The following is a 26,427-nucleotide window of genomic DNA, read 5'->3' on the forward strand; positions in this document are numbered from 1 at the left end:
GTATAACAGGTAGGTCATTTACATAAAAAACATATAATTTAAGCACTAAGTAAAACTTATCATATATTATAATATAATAAGGAAAACGTTCTTATGTCAAACAGTATACGTACGATTTAATTAATAGTTCATAAAGCACTAAAGTTCTTACTTAGTCCATCATACAATGTACTTAGTCCATCATACAATGTACTTAAACGGACGGTCCATAAATACTTGCACACTTCTTCAGGAGGTGATTGACTGTCATGTCTTTGGTGGCATACATACTGCATGCAGTACGGCCGAAATACTTAGTAGCATCCATTGTGTCTGTGTTGTCTGTTTCCTTTTGTTTCTGCGGAGCTTTCCTTCGCTGACGAGTTTGCAATCCATTGGTGTTTTCTTGGTTTCCTTGTACATAAGATGTATCAGGACGTTGAATTGAAGGTTGCCTTTCTTTGCCTTTCGGTTAAGTCGGTGATGCCATCCTTCTACATCATTGTTGGTACGGACACTTCTGCCAAACACACTCCAGGACTGAACGGACCATACAGAGCTCTGCAACCAAGCGATGTTGACATAGACAAGAATTAAAAAAAAAAAAAAGTAAATTCAACCTAGATTTTTTTTTTTGCATCAATTAAGTTTTATAATAAATTAATAAAGATAAGTAAAAATTTGTATTCACGTAATACAATATTTATTTTCTTATGTTTTGCCAAGCGGATTTTGCAAATTCAGTAACATGCCGAAATGATGTTGCCATGTAAAATATATCATTTAATAATATTTTTATAATAATTTATATAGTTCAAATCCTCTTTTAATACTTTGTCTGAGTTGTCCTTATAGACGATCCGAGTTGACTTATTGATGGTCCGAGTTGTCTTATTGACGGTCCGAGTGGACTCGGTCCGACTTGTCCCCAGGTCGAGTTGTCCCGCATTCATCGTAAATAGCGTGATTTTTTATTTTAAAAAAGTAAAATTGAACGAAACTCAATTTTTAAGATTTTGCTGTTTATTTGGTGTATAATTATAATACTTTTATAATATTTATATACGAGGGAAAAGTGTGTATTATATCATTTGAAATAATATTTTGGTATTAAGTTATATTAGTCGAAAAATATCTATTATAAATCAAAGTACTTAAAAATATTGAAAAAGATGCATATTTTCAAACCACAAAAATACGTTATGTGAAAGTCAGATACCCAATTCAATACTTACGAAAAAATTTCATATTATTTGTAGACAAATATTTACTGCTGAATTGACCCCAAAATGCAGTAAAACAACAACAAGGAGAAGGTGCTAGTTTGACCATAGTTAAATTATTTCTTTATTGGGCCTCTAAGTTGTTGTCACAGAAGAAGTTTCCCAGCAGATGGTCCTTCAACGTAAGTACTTTTAACTTTCAATACAACTAACATGCTATCACCATGAACAGTACTATTGCACTGTTATATGGACCGTCACCAAGACTTTGGTGTGCCCCATAAGTCCTTTTACATGTAGGACAAAAGCTTCAAATGAAGATCAGTTGTTACACGGGTTGGACAAAATGTAAAACAATTCAAACGAGAAATATGTGAACAATACTACAGTGTATCTCAGTGACTGCAGAACACACTAAATTAGCCATCACTATCAGATCTAGACTGTACAAGATCAGATCGCAACTAATCTCAGCCCCATCAGATGTAATTCTAATCCATGTACCTGCAGATAAAAACACTAGGAAACTTCCTTAAGCCCACTTTCAGGCACTTATATTACATCAAAGATTCATACAGCATTTATCTTTTCTGTTCACATTACATGCACTGAAATGGGACAAAATTCCCTCTCCAATAATTTAGTTTCAGTCTGTCCAGGAACATATATATTGACAGGACTTGACACTACCTAATTGTAGCCGATTTTATCATCGGGTCATAGTTAATAAAGATATGTTACAGAGAAGGACATGTATTAAAAATGTACTCGCTAAATTATCCTAATAATTTCTTATAATCACTGATAATATCAATAAAATGTCATTCAAACTAGTTTTATAGTGATGCCAGTGTATCAAACTTGTATTCTGTCACTTCAAATTTGTTAAAATCACATTCATTTCATCACAGAATGGTACAGAATGCAAACAGGGTAATAAAATAATGGCGCCAATTGCATTCCCAAATTCACAAACCATTTAAAAGACTTCACATTAAATAAATCAAACTTATTTTGGTCATTTTATATGACAAAATATATCTACTTTATGATAAAACTTGTATTTATTTACGATTAGAATTATTCATCAGTTCCAACAGTTTTTCAGTCAGATGCTACCAAAATCCATAAATCTCGCAAAGTCTCCGGGAGTCCGAGATTTTATTAGTTTTATACTGAAAAGCCTATCAGATTCATTTCCCGTTAGATATACTGTTCCCAGGTCTGCCAATATCTATAGTGAACAGCACTCCACGTCTGCTTCTATACTCTTATTTGAACACTAAATCTTTTATACATACATTTGTAGTTTTAACCACTTCATTTGTTCTTCTAAATGCACATTTACATATTTTACTTTTATTTGGTTGATAAGTACCGATTATCAGGTTGTCTGCATATTGATATTGTAAAATATCAGCTGCGAGTCACAATAAGAAGCTTTTTGTCGAGTGAGCGCACGTTCAAAAAGGCTTCATATTGTTTTCAGCAGCTGATATTTTACAATATCAATATGCAGCCAGATAACCACATAATCCATTTATCGGGTTGCATTTGCATAGTTTGCATGATAGAATTTTTCTTTGTTTTACCAGCAAACTAGAAGATGACTTGATAAGTTTGGATCAAACTTATCAACGTTGGTAATATGTGCAGGTCAAAGTTATTAAGGACGGTTCAATGTATTTGACGTCACAAAGCCGTGATATGCAATTTTATTAAGAGCTGAGCAGAGTGATACAGACAGTGTGACTACCGATAAAAGTAAAAAGTCATACATGCAACAGTAATTAATTGTCACTACTGTCATGGTCAACTGTATAACTAAAAATAAAGATGTCACACTTTAATTTTTTTTTTGCTGATGAACATCATAGGCATTTCCAGTAAATGGTGGGTGGCACTCTGAAAGAAATTTCTATAACTTAATTATAATCAAGTATCGCTTTCCATTCTTCTGGCATGCATTTAGGTAATTTTCTAAAATATATTTTGTTGTTAAGCATGAAACAAATATTAATAAGATTGTATTGATTGTTGAAGGTAATTTTAAAAGGCCTAAATATTCCTTTACAGAAATAATGATAAATACAATTTTCTGCCATTTTATTCCGTTTAGCCTGCCGAGAACCTTCAAATTTTCCCCATTTCAAAGAAAAAATCATGTGTTACCTTCATGCTTATGTGCCACTCAATGTGTTTTTAAACTGTTCCAGTTGTTAGCATTTTTATCTATTAGGTTTTACGTGGCACACCTGCAAGAGTTAAAGAACGGAGAAATAGTGCATGCTAATAACTAGACTCCTAATGTCAGGGTTAAAGCAGGATAAATCATGGTGAATGTTACAAAATTGGTACCTTTTCCCAAATGATAATCCCAAAATTAAAAAAATTGTACAAGATGGTAACCTGTTTCTGAAAAGTTGTATCAGTGTTCTCCCTAGGCCGTTTTGAGCGCTGTGGTATTGGGACAGACTGCAGCGGTATCCAATCACAACACACACCGCAAGTGATTTACAATTTTCAATTCCCTTCTTTACAATTTTGATCACTTGATGGTCTGGATGTTTTGCCCGAGATAGTTCATGTTATCAAACAATGTCCAAATATCGGAGGGGCCAGTTCAATGAAATATCTAAATGGCATCATTGCCAAAACTTTGACTGTCTTAACATGCTTACAAATGTTACATCACGTCGCAAACACGTAAGGTGAATCAGTCTAACATCCTTATGGTAATATAACACAATGATTTATCAATGTTGTTGATAAGCTACAAAAACTGTGTAATTACATGCATTGATAAACCATTAAAAATGCATGTACTGACTTTCTTTTTTAGCTCACCTGACCTGAAAGGTCAAGTGAGCTTTTCTCATCACTTTGCGTCCGTCGTCCGATTTGACCAAACTTGGCCACAATCATCATTGGGGTATCTAGTTTAAAAAATGTGTCCGGTGACCCGGCCAACCAACCAAGATGGCCGCCATGGCTAAAAATAGAACATAGGGGTAAAATGTAGATTTTGGCTTATATCTCTGAAACCAAAGCATTTAGAGCAAATCTGACATGGGGTAAAATTGTTTATTTGGTCAAGATCTATCTGCCCTGAAATTTTCAGATGAATCGGACAACCTGTTGTTGGGTTGCAGCCCCTAAATTGGTAATTTTAAGGAAATTTTGCCGTTTTTGGTTTTCATCTTGAATATTATTATAGATAGAGATAAACTGTAAACAGCAATAATGTTCAGCAAAGTAAGATCTACAAATAAGTCAACTTGACCAAAATGGTCAGTTGACCCCTTAAGGAGTTATTGCCCTTTATAGTCAATTTTTTACCATTTTTCGTAAATTTTTGTAATCTTTTACAAAAATCTTCTCCTCTGAAACTACTATGACAAATTTAACCAAACTTGTCCACAATCATCATTAGGGTATCTTGTTTAAAAAAGGTGTCCGATGACCCCGCCCGTGAACCAAGATGGCCGACATGGCTAAAAAATAGTACATAGGGTAAAATGCAGTTTTTGGCTCATATCTCTGAAACCAAAGCATTTAGAGCAAATCTGATGAGTATAAAATTGTTCATTAGGTCAAGATCTATCTGCCCTGAAATTTTCTTACCAATCAGGCAACCCGTTGTTGGGTTGCTGCCCCTGAATTGGTAATTTTAAGGGAATTTTGCCGTTTTTGGTTATTATCTTGAATATTATTATAGATAGAGATAAACTGTAAACAGCAATAATGTACAGCAAAGTTAGATCTACAAATAAGGCAACATGACCAAAATTGTCAATTGACCCCTTAAGGAGTTATTGCCCTTTATAGTAAATTTTTTACAATTTTCATAAATTTTGTAAATTTTTGTAAATTTTTACCAAGTATTTTCCACTGTATCTACCGGGCCAAGTTCATTATAGATAGAGATAATAGTAAGGAGCAAGAATGTTCAGTAAAGTAAGATCTACAAACACATCACCATCACCAAAACACAATTTTGTCATGAATCCATCTGTGTCCTTTGTTTAATATGCACATAGACCAAGGTGAGCGACACAGGCTCTTTAGAGCCTCTAGTTTTGAAGTTGCAAACTCTATCATTGAGAGTAACACTGGAAACAGCACAGACAATCGCTACCTATCTCATTTTCACCAAATTAGATGTTTCATTTTTGATCAAATAAAACCACCTTGAGACATTTGCAGATGTGTCACATTAATGAAAATGATTGTAATACAGTGTAAATGTTTTATAACAAAAATTACAGATATCTGTGCAATTTGAGTTATCTCCCTTGTTCTGTTAACTTTTTAGCTCACCTGGCCCAATCACTTGACATTCATCGTCTGTCATCCGTTAACTTGTACAAAAATCTTCTCCTCTGAAACTACTGGGCCAAATTTAACCAAACTTGGCCACAATCATCATTAGGGTATCTAGTTTAAAAAATGTGTCCGATGACTCTGCCTGCCAACCAACATGGCCGACATGGCTAAAAATAGAACATAAGGGTAAAATGCATTTTTTTGCCCCCTCCGTAGCAGTGGGGGCATTAAGTTTTACCCTTGTCCGTCTGTCCATACGTAATTGGTTTCCGTTCTCTAACTTGAGTTTGCCTCAACCAAATGTTATGAAACTTATACACAATGCTTATAACCACAAAACACAGTTCAAGTTTGAATTTTGGTGGCATCACTTTAACTATTCTAGAGTTACGCCCCTTTATAAATGGAAAAATTGCTAAATTTATATTTTCTTCTAAATATCAAGTAATTTTCAAAATTGGAGTTATCTTCCTTTGTCCATGATTATAGTTGAATCAACTACAATCAATGCTTTATGCAATGCTATGTTTAATTTTGACTTCCACTGATAAAACACGGATCAAGTTGAATTTGGGTAGTGTCACTTTAACCATTATTGAGTTATGCACTTTTATAAATCGAAAGAATGCAAAATTTTTAGTTTCCATTCTGTAACTTAAGTTTGCCCCAACCAAACATTATGAAACCTATACACAATATTCATTACCACAAAACTAAGATCACGTACAAATTTTTTGTTTCTGTTTTCTAACTTTAGTTTGCCTCAACCAAATGTTATGAAACTTATACACAATGCTTATTACTACATAATTCAGATTAAGTACGAAATTTGGTGGCGACACTTTTACCATTCTTGAGTTATGTCCCTTTACAAACATAAAAATTGCTGAATTTTTCGTTTCCGTTCTCTAACTTTAGTTTGTCTCAACCAAATGTTATAAAACTTATACACAACTGTTCTAGAGTTATGCGTGTTTACAAATAGAAAAATTGCAGAATTTTTAGTTTCTGTACATGTTGTCTACTTAAGTTAGCCTCAACCAAATGTTATGAGACTTACACACAATGCTTATTACCACAAGACTCAGATCAAGTTCAAATTTGGGTAGCATCACTTTTACCGTTCTTCAGTTATGTCCCTTTATAACTATATGATATGCAAGCGGGGATGATGATCATCTGTGTCCACATGTGGACACTATCCACATTTATTTGGCATATATCTCTGAAACTAAAGCATTTAGAGAAAATCTGACACGGGTTAAAAATGTTTATCAGGTTGAGATCTGTCTGCCCTGAAATTTTCAGACGAATCAGACAACCCATTGTTGGGTTGCTGCCCCTGAATTGATAATTTTAAGGAAATTTTGCAGTTTTTATACGATCGCAAACAAATTTTGGGGTCTTTGTCTGAAGACATTTGGTTTCTGGACAATAACTTTAGTTTAAGTGTATGGATCTCTATGAAATTTAAGTAAAAGGTTCAATACCTCAAAAGGAAGGTTGGGATAGTTTTTGGGGGTGATGGTCCCAACTGTTTAGGAATTAGGGGCCAAAAAGGGGCCCAAAAAAAGCATTTTTCTAGTTTCAGGACAATAACTTGTGTATAAGTATTTTGATTGCTCTGAAATTGTACCACAAGGTTCAATACCACTAGTAGAAGGTTGGGATTCATTTTGGGGGTAATTGCCCAAACCGTTGAGGAATTGGGGACAAAAAAGGGTATAAAACATGCATTTTTATACGACCGCAAAAATTGCATCGTATAATGGTATGATGTGGCCGTCGTCGTCTGCGTCTGCATCCGAAGACACATTGGTTTCCGGACAATAACTTTAGTTTAAGTGAATGGATCTCTATGAAATTTTTAAAGAAGGTTCAATTCCACAAAAGGAAGGTTGGGATTGATTTTGGGGATGATGGTCCCAACCGTTTAGGAATTAGGGGCCCAAAACAAGCATTTTTCTAGTTTCAGGATAATAACTTGTGTATAAGTATTTCGATTGCTCTGAAATTGTACCACAATGTTTATACCTTAAGTAGAAGGTTGGGATTCATTTTAGGGGTTACAGGGCCAACAGTTCAGGAATTAAGGGCCAAAAAAAGGGCCAAAAACAAGCATTTTTCTAGTTTCCAGACAATAAATTGTGTGTAAGTGTATGGATCTCTCTGACATCGTACCACTAGGTTCCATATAACAAAGGAAAGGCTGGGATTGAGTTTGGGGTTATTTGCCCCAAACATGTAGGAATTAGGGGCCAAAAAGGGCCAAAAACAAGCATTTTTCTATTTTTCAGACACTAACTTGTGTAAGTGTATGGATCTCTCTGAAATTGTACTACAAGGTTCCATACTACAAAGGAAAGGCTGGGATTGAGTTTTGGGGTTAATGCTCCAAGGGGGGTTTCAAAAAATTGGGAGGGGATTTTTTTAAGGGATTCATATTTTTTTTTCAAAATTTTTAAAATTTCGAATTTTTGAAAAGTTTCAAGAAGAAATCTTCAATTGCACAGTATTGCACAATGGATTTATAAGATCTTTGACCACATTTATTTTGTGTCAGAAACCTATATTATGTCAAAAATTTGATCACAATCCAAATTCAGACAGTATCAAGCTTGAATATTGTGTCCAAATTTGCCCCAACTGTTCAGGGTTTCGACCTCTGCAGTCGTATCAGGCTGCGCTCAGTGAAGCATTTTATCAATGAATAAAACCTTGAAATTTTTGAAAAGTTTCAAGAAGAAATCTTCAATTGCACAGTATTGCACATTAGATTTGTAAGATCTTTGACCACATTTATTTTGTGTCAGAAACCTATATTATGTCAAAAATTTTATCACAATCCAAATTCAGATAGTATCAAGCTTGAATATTGTGTCCAAATTTGCCCCAACTGTTCAGGGTTCGACCACTGCGGTCGTATCAGGCTGCGCTCAGCGAAGCATTTTATTTTGTCATGCTTGAAGATATTGATTTGATAATTGGTATATAGTTTACTCCATGACAAGTTGTAGATCAGGATAGCATTTTGTTCCAATACAATGAATTTTTAACCGGTAGGGGACTACCCAGTATGTATTGCTATGCAATACTCTCAGAATACTTGTTATTTATTACTTTAGTAGAAGCCATTTCAGTCCCTATACTCACTTGTAACCAGATAAGTCACCTAGATCTTTTATGTGCCATAAGATACATCTATCATGTTCCAGATTTCAGTACTGCCAAGTTTTCATGAAGCAAATGCATGAGATTTGGCCAAAATTGTAAAGATCAAAGAGAAATACAATAGATCAAAGAAAAATGCGGCCAAATAAGCATGAAAATGTGTGAGTCTCGTGCTAATTGCATGAGACTTGCCAGACCTGAGATTTGGTACCAAGTGCATGACAAAGTGAGACTTTATAATGAGAGTAACATGCATGTGCTTCAGGTTCAAAAAGAACTGTGCATTCATTTATTTTTCCTGGATATCAATTTTTGAGGATTGAGAAAATGTTTCTTGGATATTTAATTTCTTGGTTTCTCAAAAGTCGGCATATAAGCCTATATAAAATGTGTACTTTGTTGAAGATTTAAAGGAGAAGGTCCAGTATTGGCTTATTTTGGCCTAAAATTCGAAGTACATCTGATAAAAGATTTTTGACATTTTTTAAACACTTAAGTGTCTAATTCAGTTGATTCAATTAGTTTCTGTCAAAGATTTGAACTGATTTGGTCATTAAAGGCACTCAAATTCAAGCTTTGATATGAAAAATTGATCAAATATGCCATAAAAAGTCACTTTTCAGATGGTTTTTGTCTTAAATGTAAGTGGCCGCATTCGTGGGGCCAAAAAGGGGTCCAACCGGGCCTACTCCTTTGTGGTTTACATATACATTGTTTTGTACCCACGAAATCAAAGAAAAATTAGTATCCTATAAATAATAATGATTCCACAGTATTGTTCACTATAGAAACATGGTTGTATATATTTTGAACTTTGTTGTAACGAGAATATACTTGTAACTATTTTCTTCAAATATTCGTAATGTTTTTCTCATCCAGTAAAGACCTTGACAGAGCTTGAGGGTCCCTATCAAGGTCATTCAAAAACCAATTTAGTTAGAAAACTCTTGAGAAATATCAAATCTTTTTATAACCTGAAAGAGAAATTAATTTAAATACTGTTGCTATTAAATGGACCTTATCATTGTGTGTAATTGGGTGCGGGATCAGACACACAGTAAAATGTTGATTTGTTTGTGTAGGCTTTTCTCCTATGACTGATTTTAATGATAAACAAAAACACTAATCGCACAAATCAATATGAAAGTCATCAAAAGATGCTACATTACATTCAATACAGAATACCGATAGTTACAGTAAACACATTCTTAATAAACATGTTTACCAACTAGGAACAAAAATTTACATAAATGCACAGGATGTGTTTTTACACTCCTTATATATCATATATAACAATTGTATCATCATGCAATATGTCTTGTAGAAAATATCAACCATAAAATTTAATTTCAAGGTAGGGTAATCTTCATATGGAAAGTTATTTCAGCCTTTTAATTTGATATTGTGAGTGTTGGAAATTAATTTACTGGAACAAGGTAATTTTATTTTATGTCCCTTAATAATTAGTTTTAACCTTGTGATCATAACCTTTGTCTTATTTTCAGGACAAACATGGAAAGTGTACAAAACGTAAACTAGCTTTTTAAAAAAAATTTTAATCTGGCAGTAGCTCTTTGTAAAATCATGTATCATTTAACAATGACCATACCAGTGGCTAAGGGGATCTGGTGGTTCGAATGAATCTCCTTGATATAAAATAATACAATGTGTATTTTAAATGTATACAAAAATATATTTTACATTGTACAGTCTCAGAGTCCTGATATATGACATTTGGACCAATCAGAAGGTTTATAATTTTCCACAGTGTACACCATTTCTGAAATGGTTAACTAAAGAATAAGATAACTGTTTGTTTTCATCTCATACATGTAGATGATCATTTTGCTTGTTTGGTTTGGAAAGCCACAATATCTGTCATATAACTGAAAAGTTCACTTACATATAGATGTATGGATACATCAGTTTTAAACATCCAGTGGAAAATATTAGATGCATATCAGGTTATGAACATGTTACATGTAATGTTTTATTTACATATGAACCCTCAACTTTGAACAAGACCCGTTGAACTTGCTGAACCTTATTTTTAACTTGGTAGTTTACAAGGTTATAGTCAACAGGAGGGCTTCATATCTTACCTGGCCACATTATTCAAAATATGAGTAGATCAATCTTTGCTCATACTCCTCAATGTCATGTGCTTTATAGTGGAGAAACAGCAAGCAACAATTTTGAAGTACCGGTACTGTATATTCAGAAATTGTTGCGAACATTTGTTATTGCGACTTTTACATTGCCAACCAAAATTCAAGATTAATTATTGCAATATGATAAAAAGTTGCATGCAGATATATGTATCAGACATCAGATATATGTATCAGACATCAGAATGTGAGTTCTTATTATTGTGATAATTACGGAGTCACATTATTCGCATTAATGAAAACCTAACAATAATTTCTGAATTTACAGTAATTTATTGATCAAATGTGTGGACTATAGTATATAAAAATAAGGAGATGTGGTATGATTGCCAGTGAGACAACTATCCACCAAAGTTTAAATGAAGTGGATGTAAGCAATTATAGACAACCGTACGGTGAAAATAGTGACAATGTCACTTAGCTTTTCTCTGAAAATTAGTAGACAATTGAATTCAGCAGTCCATCCGAGAAAGTTCCATAAAATGCAGTCCTATTCAGTCATTCTCTGTTTAATCTCAGTCAATGTATTCCTAAAACATTATGTATGGAACCATCATGCATAATCAACTTTTATCCACTGTACCTAAAGTAATAGGTTTTCTTTTTGTTCTATGTAAAATCATGGAAGTGTTATATAACTAGTATCTATTTTACTTCTTTGAGAATTATCTATACAAACATGCTTTTATATATATTTCATTGTTAATTTAAAGAATACTACTTGTGAATTCATTTCCATATTTCATTAAAAACTTTCTTGGGAATTTACATTTTTCACCACTATGGCAGACCATTGTTACTTCTATTGTATAGAGTTGCTGTATAAAAGGAAGTGAAATTGTACCCAATGACAGTCTAGTGTTTTTCTGAGGTGGCTTAAAGTTATTATCTGTTTTATTTCAGTTAAATGAAATTAATTATAGAATAACTAATTGAAGAATTCAAATAGAGAAAAATATTCAACGAGTGACCAAACAACACAATAATTCACGAATGCGCGTAGCGCATGAGTTAATTATCAGTGTTGTTCGGTCACGAGTTGAATATTTTTCGATATTTGAATTCTTTGATTAGTTATTCTTTTTATTACATTGGCAAATGGCTTTTTTTAATGAAATTAATGTAGAAAATGTAAGGAACTATATCTTTTTTCTACGCATTCACAATTTGTTTTGATCCGACGTTATCGACGTCTTGACAACGCCTATTGTTGTATGACGTCAGAGAGTGAAATAACCACGTTTATTTCACATGTGAAATTATCGGTTTTTATTTGACTGGGAAATCAATGTAATTCAATGCTACCAATGTAATAAATCAATTTAAAAGTTACAGGAAAACCTTGTGCATTTCCTTGTATTTTATAAAAAGATCAGCAATCATCAAGGTAAAAATTATTTTTCAAATGCATATTTACTGTTTAAAAATCAGTTCTATATAAATAATTGTACCCCATGTGAAGTTTTACAATAATATTTTTTTTGTAAGGTCATTTAAAGTTTTTTTTATTCCAGTAATGAAATAATATATAAGTATATATATCTGATAAGTCCTCAAGATTGTTTGGTTGTTTAATATTGTTTTGGTTCTGACTTTTTGTTTATATGGTGAATAGACATAAAAGTGTACTAGATAAATGTAGATACACTTGAGATAACCACAGCACTGGCTATAAGGGTGAAACCACACAAGGCCTAGGGGCTGTTTACTTAACTGACTGGTCCCAAAGAACTTTGAACTTGATCTCCCCTTGAAATGCATTTTATTTACTCTGATTGATCTTCTTGTACTTTTTTAATGTCTTTTACTTACCGGTACATGGTTTTTTCAATGTCATTGAATTTTGTTATCACTAATTTTCTTAGCAAATGATTTTTTTTTTTTGCCACACCTTTATTTCACTAAATGTGAAAAATGGCACTAACAAAGATAACCTAAGGTTGAGTAATATAAATGTAAAAATGTAATTGTGTAATAATTTTTTTTTTACATTTGTTAAAAACATTACAAATAATATCTTTTCTGAGTGTTTATTATTGGTTAAAAACAATACAAATAATATCTTTTTTGATGGTTTATTATTGTATCTTTTGAGATTTCTTCTAATAAATTACATTGTTTAATCATAGATATTGTTTAAAACTTTGTTAAGACCCATTACTAGACCATTACCACTAATATAATGAGAGGCTGACACTCCAACATACAGTATGGTCTGAATCAATAGTTGGGCCTTTATGGCAAAGATATGGAGCCCTAGTACAGTCTTCACAATTAACCACAAACCCAATGGCACAGGCCAGGAAAATTATTATTGGGTCAGGAAAATTTTCCTGAAAAGAGCCATTGGGAGGGTTGAGATCTCATAAACATGTTTAACCCCGCCGCATTTTTGCGCCTGTCCCAAGTCAGGAGCCTCTAGCCTTTGTCAGTCTTGTATTATTTTTAATTTTAGTTTCTTGTGTACAATTTGGAGTTTAGTATGGCGTTCATTATCACTGAACTAGTATATATATTTGTTTAGGGGCCAGCTGAAGGACGCCCCAGGGTGCGGGAATTTCTCGCTGCATTGAAGACCTGTTGGTGACCTTCTGCTGTTGTCTGTTCTATGGTCGGGTTGTTGTCTCTTTGACACATTCCCCATTTCCATTCTCAATTTTATATTCACAGAAATTTTATGAGAGTGATTTTTCGTGCCAACCGCCTATAGTTTGTACTTTGTCTATTCATTAACTGTTTGTCTGCATACATTTCAGTCTCAAAACTGCAGCTGGTTACTAAATATAGAAATGCCATGTTTATTTAAGATATACTCATTTATAAAAAAAAGTTGAAAATGACTTTATATCATGCAAACTTAAATAAATTAGGATTAGAATATAAGATTTTTCACATTGTCCTTAGGCTTTTTACTAAAATAATAAAATGGTATGGTAATAGAATAAGAAATAGACATAATGAAGGTCTTTTTGACAAATTTACACTTAAAGTTTATAAAGGTGAAACCACAGCATCTAAGTATAGTGTACCTATTGCTAAATACGGACTTGTTTTGTTTCCGTTTACCGTTAATCTATAAGTACATGTAATTTGTTGTAAACAATATGACGGAAAAGAAAACCATATGCTTATATAAATAAATTTTAACCTGTCACAAAAGTATAAATCAAAGTACTAAAGTACTGAACATCGGATGACCGCAAGTTCTTGTGGATGGTCACAAGCACTTGTCTCAGAAAAAAAAATCACATCTCTATACCTTAAAGTGAGGTTAAGGTACATAAATATATTTTTTTCCGAGACAATTTCGTGTGTGGATGATGAATAAATGACAGGGAATTCAACCTCACCATAATAACTATTATATTGTAGTGATTCAAATCAGTATGCTCTGGTTTGTTGATATATATTATATTACTATTTGTATATAACAGTTATATGCATATATAATTTTCATCCATTTGTATATCACTCTATTCTACTATTCTAATAATAGTGCAGTGCAAGTGCATGGTGGACACTCTTCTGTAATAATTTGATTTTTCTAATAGATTGGATTTGAGTAGGCATTCTTATTTTCCCACAAAACATTCTTGAGATATTCTTCCGCATGCATTTACACAAATTTTCGGTATTCTTGATTTGTTATTGATATATATATTTCTCATGACAAAACATTTTCATATCATTTATCTATGTTCTTCAAATTTATTTTCATGAATATTTATTGATAAAATTGATATATAGCAAGCGATAAGGAATGTTATTTTGCGTTCGGTTATCAGTCAAAAACGAAAGTCATGTGGGTAGAAATGTCTGTGGCAACAATACACCAGAATGACCTCATGGTCATCCGATGTAATAAGTTGAAAGAACTATTGCACCATAATAACAAGTGTTCTAATTTAAATAAGGAATTCATATATGAAAAATTGTAGAATTTATCAGAATATTCAATAAGATTTATACTCACACTTTTGGTTTTTGATCAGTGTATTTTACAAAAATTTGAAGAACATGAAAATACTCAAGAATCCTTTTACAATAATAAGTGTTTTACTGGTCTTAAGTCATACCAATTTTTTGTCTAGCCTGCGACTTTTGTCGCAGAAAGCTCGACATAGAGATAGTGATCCGGCAGCGGCGGCGGCATTAGCTAACTTCTTAAAAGCTTTATATTTTCCAAGGTGGAAGACCTGGATGCTTCATACTTTGTATATAGATGCCTTATGCTATGAAGTTTCTATCTGTCATATGTCTATTGTCCTTGACCTCATTTTCATGGTTCAGTGATTACTTGAAAAAAAAGTTTAGATTTTTTGTAATGTTAATTTCTCTCTTATTATGAGTAATAGAATAAATATATTTAATATGTGCATACCTCGCAAGGTCCTCATGCCCATCATACAGTTTTCATCTGACCTTGACCTCATTTCATGGATCAGTGAGCAAGGTTAAATTTTAGTGGTCAAGTCCATATATCAGATACTATAAGCTATAGGTCTTCTATATTTGGTGTATGGAATGATTGTAAGGTGTACATGTCCAACTGGCAGGTGTCATCTGACCTTGACCTCATTTTCATGGTTCAGTGGTTAAAGTTAAGTTTTTGTGTTTTGGTCTTTTTTTCTAATACTATATGCAATAGGTCAACTATATTTGGTGTATGGAAATATTTTACAATGGTCATGTCAGTCTGGCAGGTTTTATTTGACCTTGACCTCATTTTCACGGTTCATTGCTCAGCGTTAAGTTTTTATACGACCGCAAAAAAATTTTTGTGGTCGTATATTGGTATGACGTTGGCGTCGGCGTCGTCGTCGTCGTCCGGCGTCGTCGTCCGAATACACATTAGTTTTCGCACTCTAACTTTAGTTTAAGTGAATGGATCTCAATGAAATTTTACCATAAGGTTCAATACCACAAAAGGAAGGTGGGGATTGATTTTGGGGGTTATGGTACTAACAGTTAAGGAATTAGGGGCCAAAAAGGGGCCAAAAATAAGCATTTTTGTAACTTCCAGACATAACTTGTGTGTAAGTATATGGATCTCTCTGACATTGTACCACAAGGTTCCATATCACAAAGGGAATGCTGGGATTGATTTTGGGGGTAATTGCCTCCAAATTTTAGGAATTAGGGGCCAAAAAGGGGCAAAAAACAAGCATTTTTCTAGTTTCATGACAATAACTTGTGTGTAAGTGTATGGATCTCTCTGACATTGTATCACAAGGTTCCATATCACAAAGGGAATACTGGGATTGATTTTTGGGGGTAATTTCCTCCAAATTTTGGGAATTAGGGGCCAAAAAGGGGCAAAAAACAAGCATTTTTCTAGTTTCAGGACAATAACTTGTTTGTAAGTGTATGGATCTTTATGAAATTGTACTGCAAGGTTCCATATCACAAAGGGAAAGCTGGGTTGGAGTTTGGGGGTAATTGCCCTAAACGTTTAGGAATTAGGGGCCAAAAAGGGACAAAAAAACAAGCATTTTTCTAGTTTCCAGACAATAACTTGTGTTCAAGTGAATGGATCTCTCTAAAATTGTACTGCAAGGTACCATACCACAAAGGGAAAGCTGGGATTGAGTGTGGGGGCGATGAATCATAAGGGGGTTCAAAAAATTTGGGGGGGGGGATTTTTTTTTCCTTTTTTTTCTTTAAAATTTTCCATTTTAAATTGGTTATTTCTGATTTATATATAAAAGCAAATAATAATGATATGGTTTGAATAGCATACATGTGAACCTCCCGACAGGAGTACAATAATCCTGTTTTCAGGAGTCTCCTCCCGACCTCCGGTTGAAGAGGAAAATTATAATCCCGTGTATGAAATTTTTCATGAATGAAAAATTTCTGCCCAACATATCATCTCAGGCATCTGGTGTAACTCACATTACCTGAAGTTATATTTTACCTGTAAATCAATTAACATGCATAATTATATGGCTTCACTTGTCAGCTTGGGTGTCAAACATACTGGTAATCAATGATTTTTTACCTCAGGCTAACTGCCGTTGTGTAACAAAAACTGTATTTATTGGGTTACTTCCCTTGATTTATCCTGTTTTAAGTTACTTTCCTTTTAATAATGAAAATTTTTAAAAGAATATAAATAAAATATAAATTGAACAAATAATCATAAAAGGATGGTAAATAAATGATTTTAAATGTCTTAGGACAAATAAAAAAATAATAATTTGAAAATTATTTGAGGATTCTATACTTCCTTTCAAGGCTTAAATTGAAATTTATATATTAACTATGACCCTTGTTTTACAGTTAGAATGATTTTCTGAGTATGCAAACAAAAGCTATTTGCAGATGGTTAAACAAATGTTCTGGTTGCAATAAATGTTTTATAGAATATGAAGTAAAAAATTTAAAGAACATACTGAAAAAAAAAAATGTTAGATTGAACATGTAAAATATAAAGATGGAGAAACTTTATAAGTACAAGGGTACTATAAACATAATAAATTGGATGGAAAGTTGAAGAAAACACACTTTAAAAGACCATTTTTACAGCACACGGTTACATTTACGACAAATTTATGTCGATTAAAAACCTCCTGATCTGAGTCCTAATCTCCTGATCTGAGTTTCACAGTCCATCACATGTATGAATAGGTAAATTAAAAAATTATAAGTTCTTAGACCACTTTCATTCTGTGTCAGAAACCTATGCTGTGTCAAATATTTAATTACAATCCAAATTCAGTGCTGTATCAAGCTTGAATGTTGTGTCCATACTTGCCCCAACTGTTCAGGGTTTGACCTCTGAGGTCGTATCAAGCTGCGCCCCAGCGGAGCATTTTATTGTGTTTTGGTCTGTTTTTCTTAAACTATAACCAATAGGTCAACTATATTTGTTGTATGGAATGATTGTAAGGTGTATATGTCTGTCTGGCAGGTATCATCTGACCTTGACCTCATTTTCATGGTTCATTGGTCAATGTAAAGTTTTCATGGTTAAGTTTGTTTCTTAGATACTATAAGCAATAGTTCAACTATATTTAATGCATAGATTGATTGTAAGGTATACATGTTTTTCTGGCATGGTTCATCTGACCTTGACCTTATTTTCATTGTTCATTGGTCAATGTTTAGTTTTCCTGTTTAAGTCTGTTTCTTAGAAGCTATAAGCAATAGGTCAACTATATTTGGTGTATTGAATGATTGTAAGGTGTACATGTATTTCCGGTTAAGTTTATGTGATACTTTTAGTAAAGCTTTATATTTAGGACTATCAACATAAAATCAATGGTCAGTAAAGAAGGCGAGACATTTCAGCGTGTGCACTCTTGTTTGTCAAAAATGGTAAATTCATTAATTATTATTCTTTGCATAAATCTACATGCAGTAATAACCAGAAGTGATATCATTAGTCTTTATGAGATCCAAACAATTTAAAAGGAGTAAAAATAATATTCTTTTTAGTTTAGTTCATTCTCATATTTCATAGAGATACATATCAAACACTTTCGTGGCATGCAAGGTTAAATAAACAAGAAAGGTCATTATAGAAATGCTTTATGTGTATACAAGATGTGATTTATCAGAAAAATTCAAATATATTAAATTTGAAGAATTGCTGTAGGTTTCAATGTGTCATTTTAATGTCAGAATGTGGCTTTTGTGTACCTAGGACAAACCACTTTACACCTGGTAAATGAAGACAAACAAAAATAACTTTAGAAAAGTGCTTTATTGTCAGATTCGTGCTGACACAAAAAATGTGGTTTGACCTGTACTATTGAGGGTCAAGAGAGAAAAATATTGTGGATTCATTATTATTCGTGGGATACAAAATTTCATGGTCTTCATAGGTAAAGGTGAACCACACATTTAAATGTTGAACAAAGTACACATTTTCTATAGGTGTGATTGCAGACTTTGAATGGTTTTACACTAGTCATTTTTGGGGCCTTTTATAGCTTGCTGTTCGGTGTGAGCCAAGGCTCCATGTTGAAGACCGTACTTTGACCTATAATGGTTGACTTTTATAAATTGTTTGGAAATTTATGGAGAGTTGTCTCATTGGCACTCATACCACATCTTCTTATATCTATTTGACAAAAAATTATATATATATTCATGAAAATTCGATTTTTCCTCAATCCACGAAAATTGCTATTCATGAAAATAAATGAATCCACAGTAGTGTAAATAAAAACTGGTAAGCCGAACATACATTTGACATATATCCTGGAAGAATCTGTAGCTTTTCATAAAATATCTGACCAATTAGAGATCAAATTGATTTTAAGTTCTCCTGAAATAAAATTCATAACTAAAGATTGAAATTTCTTTAGATATTTTGAATATGGCTTCAATGTGCACACTTTTATACAATGATTTAAAATTGCTGGAGCTGTTTTGGGGGGAGGGGGTTAAAGTAATGTGCTCGGCAAGGATCAGCACTTCCTGCTTCACTATTGACACTCCCATTAAAAAATGTTGAAATAAACATGATAAATCAGATGTTTTCCTGTAAGATTTAAAATGAACAGTAAATTAAACCAGTCTTATTTCTCAGAAATGTTTAATTGATTATTGGAATGGTTTCAGGAGTGTTCTTTGAAATAAAAGCATGGTAGTACAATTAAATTTGTTGTGAAATGGTATTATCCAGCGGATGGTGGCCATGGGTAAAGTTAAGGGAAAACTGCTAAACAGATCAGAACTTTGAAAACTAATATGTGAGTTGAAAAGTGTTTTAACTTTATGAGAAAGTGACAATTATTTTACCTTAATTTTAAAAATGGAAACTTTTATTCTCCATTTTGTACTTTTAAAAGAACAGGATATATATATATATTGCTGTGATCTAGTTAATAAAATTCTTTTCAATTTTGATTTACCCCATTTTCAGGAAAAAGGAGTGATATAAACAGAAAACATGATTTGGAAAATATCTGTTAGTGGTGAAATTATTTGACTTAAAAAGTTCGTGTGAAGTCAGGAGGACATTTACCTTTCCTTCATATCTGCAATCTTTGACCACATTTATATTTGTCAATTTGAAAACATGTTGTTTATTTATTCTGATTGTACCAGATGGCCTTTAGTTTTAACCACAAGGCTGTCTGGGTTAATATTAAATGAAGTGTAACTCCTCTTAAAGTGTTTGTCATTCTTAAAATGTGGACAAACAAATATCTGTACTCTTACTGTTGGAAATTTGGAAGAAGTGTCCTAGTTTTGGCAGAACTTATGGAATATTTTTAAGTCTATAGTTTACCTTGCCCCTTGGGCATGTTTTAGTGATTAAATTCTCAGACTTAGATAATTATTTCACATAAATTATGTAGTATACATCTTAAATGCAGGTAGCACATAATTTAAACTCAGTCTGTTGTTATTCTTTTGAATGTAAACAATACAAGTTTTTCATTCATTACTTAGCGGTTTTCAAAAGCTAAGTCTTCATAATAAAATATCTATTTATATTGAATATGTGAGTATTATTTTTATGACAAGTGCATTGATTGCTACTGTTAATTAGTCTGTAACATTGAAACACTTTTATGTAACAATGATTATCGTCCTTGTCTTAGAAATTGTTTATTAAGTAATATTTTTACTTCTAATATATTTTGATTCAAAGATATCATGCTATAATTACAACATTGTTGACATATATATTTGAATGTTTTTTTTTTTCATTGAATCTTTTAAATCAAGTCTTTTCTCTTGATTCATTAATGTTTATTTATTTTTGTTATAATTACACGTATATTTATAGATAGTTGTCCTTGGTTTTCAAATTATTTTAAGAAATATTATTTACACAAGCTTTACCCTTGAGGAGTTGAAGGAGTTTTTCAAAACTTAACCAGGAAGCAGAAACTTGGTCTGTTAAGAATTCACTCAATGGGGAAAAAAACAGAAAATTGTATTCGTTACCTTGAGATATTTGTATTAAACAGGAGATAGGAACATCAATTATAAACTTGTAAAAGTAATAAAAGACTGTGATATTAAACTGTTTTGTTTTTCAGTTTAACAACTACATATAAAGAAATAAAGATATAAAGATGCCTCCCAGTTCGGGAGAACTATGGGGTCATCATTTGATGCCCTCAACTATTCAGGTGGACTGTTTATTGCCAACGGGGATCATCATTCAGGTGGATGTGAGCCGTGATGAAACACTTGAAAGGATTAAAGCAGATCTTTGGGTAAAGGCAAAACTTTATCCTCTTTATGAAAGACTATTAGAACCTGCATCATACATATTTGTGAGCATTACCCAAGATGCACGGAAAGAGGAGTTTTATGACGAAACAAGACGATTTTGTGATTTACGCTTGTTTCAACCTATTCTGAAAATTGTTGAACCAGTGGGAAACAGAGAGGAGAAAATGTTAAATTTTGAAATAGGTATGAATTTTTTTTTTTTTTAACTTAAAAACATCCTTAAGAACTTGATAAGTATGGCTATGGTCTAATTACAAGAAAAACAATGAAACAATGAAATAAGTATTGCAGTGTAAAAGAAACATGTAAACTTATATAAAGAACAGTTATGTGTTCCTTTAACAGGTCAGGAACTCTAGATTTCCTCACGTCAATGTGTACCTTTAACAGGTCAGGAACTCTAGATTTCCTCACGTCAGTATGTATTTGCATAGTAATTTCCCAAATAGAAGGTACATGTGGCTTTGAAAAACTGACCAATCGACTCAATGAACAGCAATGCATTGTGGGCTACTACGAGTTTACTACCACTTAAAACAAGTGGAATTAGTGGGAAAACTGTCAACTTATATAGTGTCTTGGACTCTCATGATAAATATTTTTGTTCAGCCAATAAATTAAATGTAAAATATATAACATAACCTTCAATTTGCATGCTCAGATTAAAAGAATATTGTTTATTGGTTACACAAATTGACTTTCTTTTTCGCCTTGTAAAAGTTGTTGAACAGGTTTTGTCCATTGTTATGCATTGTACCTGTGCATTAATTTAACGTGAAATAATGAAATTTCCAATGAAATGACCAATGTCCAGTATAAAAATCATTTGAGCTCTTTGAAACCTGTCAAAGCCATTTGAAGGAATGGGTTACATGCCTCTCTATACAATATATATATGCTCTTGGATTTTTTTTGTATCCTGTATAATGCCATTAAAAAACACTGCTGCTTGGAAAAACACAAAAAAATTGTGTTATTAAAAGTGGTGACGTTAAATAGCTTAACATATTTTGTACACTTTCATCCGTTGATGAAGTCGTCTGTTGCCAATTTTATCCCAAAATACCTTTATCAATAAAAGCGGAACCAGTCCATTACAGACTTACACCTGGCCGTTATGAATGAGCTGCGCCATTCTGAACGAAATGAGCCATTATGGATTTTGAGTTGTTATCAATTTAAATACATATTATGGGAAAATAAAGTATTATGAAATTAAGAATTCTAAAGAATAAATATCTTATTTGACCCATAGGAAAAAATAATGTCTTTTAATAAAAATCTTTTTAGAATAAATTAAGATGAAAAATAGATTACAAGCCAAAATTCATTCAACTTTAATTTTTGTTCCATAAAATAGTTTTGCAAGCGGGTGTATCTTTGATCACTAGATCATCTATTTATATTTCTACCCCCACATTCATGGTAAAGCGGAGGTATGTAGTGATGGGAGTCCGTATGTCCGGCTGTCCATCCGTCTTATAGTCCGTTTGTCTGTCAGTTCGTTCTTCCTGTACGATATGTTTCACTTTTGTATCCACAACTCCAACCTCCTTAATCACTTATCATAAGGAAATTAAACCTCATATTCCTTACCATACAATGCCATTTTGCACTTCATATTTTGTTTTTGGTCAAAAATTTTTTTGGAGTTTCTATTTCTTAAACATGAACTTTGCAATTGCTTCATATGGGGTACCCATATTGTATCCACAACTCCTCCTAAACCACTTATCATGATTTGATGAATCTTTCTTAGAATTGTTATCAAATAAGGCCATTGTGTAACTCATATTTGGTTTAGGGTTAAAATATTTCATGGAATTCTATAGTAAATATCTCTTTTCAAGATAATGGAAAACCAATCTTTCTGAAAGGTATTTGTGTCTGTCTCTTAGAGACAAAGTAATAAATACATACACTTCCTCGATTTAAATGACTTTTGTAATCATAAAAGTAGGTACAATATCATTACATCAATTATGTGAAAAGCTGGGACATTTTAGTGACCCCAACCGATATTTGACACACATTAATTCTTCCCCTTTTTTGCGAACCCACTCAAAATTCCAGGATCTCTTATTTTTATACGACCGCAAAAATTAAAAATTTTTTGGTCGCATATTGGTATGACGTTGGCGTCGTCGTCGTCGTCGTCGTTGTCGTCGTCGTCGTCGTCGTCGTCCGGCGTCGTCCGGCGTCGTCCGAAGACACATTGGTTTTCGCACTCTAACTTTAGTTTAAGTGAATGGATCTCCATGAAATTTCACCATAAGGTTCAATACCACAAAAGGAAGGTTGGGATTGATTTTGGGGGTTATGGTACCAAAGGTTAAGGAATTAGGGGCCAAAAAGGGGCCAAAAATAAGCATTTTTGTAACTTTCAGACAATAACTTGTGTGTAAGTGTATGGATCTCTCTGACATTGTACCACAAGGTTCCATATCACAAAGGGAAGGCTGTAATTGATTTTGGGGGTAATTGCCTCAAAATTTTAGGAATTAGGGGCCAAAAAAGGGGCAAAAAACAAGCATTTTTCTAGTTTCATGACAATAACTTGTGTGTAAGTGTTTGGATATTTCTGAAATTGTACTACAAGGTTCCATATCACAAAGGGAAAGCTGGAATTGAGTTTGGGGGTAATTGCCCGAAACGTTTAGGAATTGGGGGCCAAAAAGGGGCCAAAAATAAGCATTTTTCTAGTTTACAGACAATAACTTGTGTTCAAGTGTATGGATCTCTCTGAAATTGTACTGCAAGGTACCATACCACAAAGGGAAGGCTGGGATTGAGTTTGGGGGTGATGAATCATAAGGGGGTTCAAAAAATTTGGGGGGGGGGATTTTTTTTTTTTTTTTTTTTCTTTTTTTCCTTTTTTTTTTCTTTTAAAATTTTCCATTTTAAGTTGGTTATTTCTGATTTATATTTAAAAGCAAATAATAATGATATGGTAGGAGATACACACCAAACAGGATGTGTAAATTATTATATAATAAGTATTGTGAAATAGCAAGAAATTTTCAATTGCACAGTATTGCACAATAGCAAGAAATCTTCAATTGCACAGTATTGCGCAATAGCAAGAAATCTTCAATTTAACAGTATTGCGCAATAGCAAGAAATATCCAATAGCACAATATTGCGCAATAGCAAGAAATTGTCAATTGTACAGTATTGCGCAATAGCAAGAAATATTCAATTGCACAGTATTGTGCAAAAGAAGATACTTCGTATAAATTGCTTATTTCTTGATCAATTTCAATGGGGTTTTATTCTTGAATTCTTGGGGTTCTTTAATATGCTGAATCTAACCGTGTATTAAGTTTTTGGATTTTGGGCCCCGTTTTTAAATTGGTCCACATTGAGGTCCAAAGGGTCCAAAATTAAACTTTGTTTGATTTCATCAAAAATTGAATTATTGGGGTTCTTTGATATGCCGAATCTAACCGTGTATTTAGATTTTTAATTTTGGGTCCCGTTTTTTAAATTTGTCTACATTAAGGTCTAAAGGGTCCAAAATTAAACTTAGTTTGATTTTAACAAAAATTGAATTCTTAGGGTTCTTTGATATGCTGAATCTAAACATGTGTTTAGATTTTTGATTATGGGCCCAGTTTTCAAGTTGGTCCAAGTTGGGGTCCAAAATTAAACTTTGTTTGATTTCAACAAAAATTGAATATATGGGGTTCTTTGATATGCTGAATCTTACCATGTATTTAGATTTTAGATTTTTGGCCCAGTTTTCAAGTTGGTCCAAATTGGGGTCCAAAATTAAACTTTGTTTGATTTCAACAAAAATTGAATATATGGGGTTCTTTGATATGCTGAATCTTACCATGTATTTAGATTTTTTATTTGTGGGCCCGCTATCAAATTGGTTCATATTGAGGTCAAAAGGGTCCAAAATTAAACTTTGTTTGATTTCATCAAAAATTGAATTATTGGGGTTCTTTGATATGCCAAATCTAACCGTGTATTTAGATTTTTAATTTTGGGTCCTGTTTTTTAAATTGCTCTACATTAAGGTCCAAAGGGTCCAAAATTAAACTTAGTTTGATTTTAACAAAAATTGAATTTTTGGGGTTCTTTGATATGCTGAATCTAAACATGTGTTTAGATTTTTGATTATGGGACCAGTTTTCAAGTTGGTCCAAGTTGGGGTCCAAAATTAAACTTTGTTTGATTTCAACAAAAATTGAATATATGGGGTTCTTTGATATGCTGAATCTAAACATGTATTTAGATTTTAGATTTTTGGCCCAGTTTTCAAGATGGTCCAAATTGGGGTCCAAAATTAAACTTTGTTTGATTTCAACAAAAATTGAATATATGGGGTTCTTTGATATGCTGAATCTTACCATGTATTTAGATTTTTTATTTGTGGGCCCGCTATCAGATTGGTTCATATTGAGGTCAAAAGGGTCCAAAATTAAACTTTGTTTGATTTCATCAAAAATTGAATTATTGGGGTTCTTTGATATGCCAAATCTAACTGTGTTTTTAGATTTTTAATTTAGGGTCCCGTTTTTTAAATTTGTCTACATTAAGGTCCAAAGGGTCCAAAATTAAACTTAGTTTGATTTTAACAAAAATTGAATTCTTCGGGTACTTTGATATGCTGAATCTAACACATGTTTAGATTTTTGATTATGGGACCAGTTTTCAAGTTTGTCCAAGTTGGGGTCCAAAATTAAACTTTGTTTGATTTCAACAAAAATTGAATATATGGGGTTCTTTGATATGCTGAATCTAACCATGTATTTTGATTTTGGACATTGGACCATAATAGGTAAATTAAAAAAATTGAAGTTCTAAGACCACATTCTTTCTGTGTCAGAAACCTATGCTGTGTCAAATATTTAATCACAATCCAAATTCAGAGCTGTATCAAGCTTGAATGTTGTGTCCATACTTGCCCCAACTGTTCAGGGTTCGACCTCTGCGGTCGTATCAAGCTGCGCCCAGCGAAGCATTTTATTGTTTTTTAACTAACTCAGTGAATTCAAAGTTCATCTTATGGGTAATTGAGTTTTTCACTGTTGTTTTGTTGCTGTCTTAAGCTTGTGGACGAATATCTGAAATCTTCGTTTAATCATCAGTAATATTAATGGCTATATTTTGGGTAATTCAAGCACTCATTTCTTCACATAGAAACAACTATTCGAATCTGAGCATGGAAAGAATACTTTATATCACGAACTATAAATGTGGATAAAAAGTTGAAAAACAAAACAAAATTGTTTATCCTGCAATGCATGAAAAAAATGTGGTGTAATACAGTAACTAACACATGTTCTCAGTTGATGGTAAACACGTAGTAGTCCATCATGCATTGTTACCCATTTATTGGATTGGTC

General features: G+C 32.8%; 1 protein-coding gene across 4 annotated transcripts in view; it reads left to right on the top strand.

The window, feature by feature from the left end:
- The first annotated feature begins 1,257 nt into the window (after positions 1-1,257).
- LOC127719846 (phosphatidylinositol 4,5-bisphosphate 3-kinase catalytic subunit alpha isoform-like) overlaps positions 1,258-26,427 on the top strand; it is a 46,431-nt gene continuing 21,261 nt past the window's right edge. Inside the window, exons 1-2 of one of the 4 annotated variants that reach the window (XM_052226154.1) lie at positions 1,258-1,384; positions 20,872-21,253. In XM_052226154.1, coding sequence (XP_052082114.1) covers positions 20,908-21,253 — 346 coding nt within the window. In that variant the 5' untranslated portion in view covers positions 1,258-1,384; positions 20,872-20,907. Of the gene's footprint in view, positions 1,385-9,966; positions 10,136-19,412; positions 19,570-20,871; positions 21,254-26,427 lie in introns of those variants that run through there. The other 3 variants (XM_052226157.1, XM_052226155.1, XM_052226156.1) reach the window with 3 other exon arrangements.

Source organism: Mytilus californianus, unplaced genomic scaffold (genome assembly GCF_021869535.1).
Source record: "Mytilus californianus isolate M0D057914Y unplaced genomic scaffold, xbMytCali1.0.p SCAF_11, whole genome shotgun sequence".
In the NCBI taxonomy this organism is placed as follows: Eukaryota; Metazoa; Mollusca; class Bivalvia; order Mytilida; family Mytilidae; genus Mytilus; species Mytilus californianus.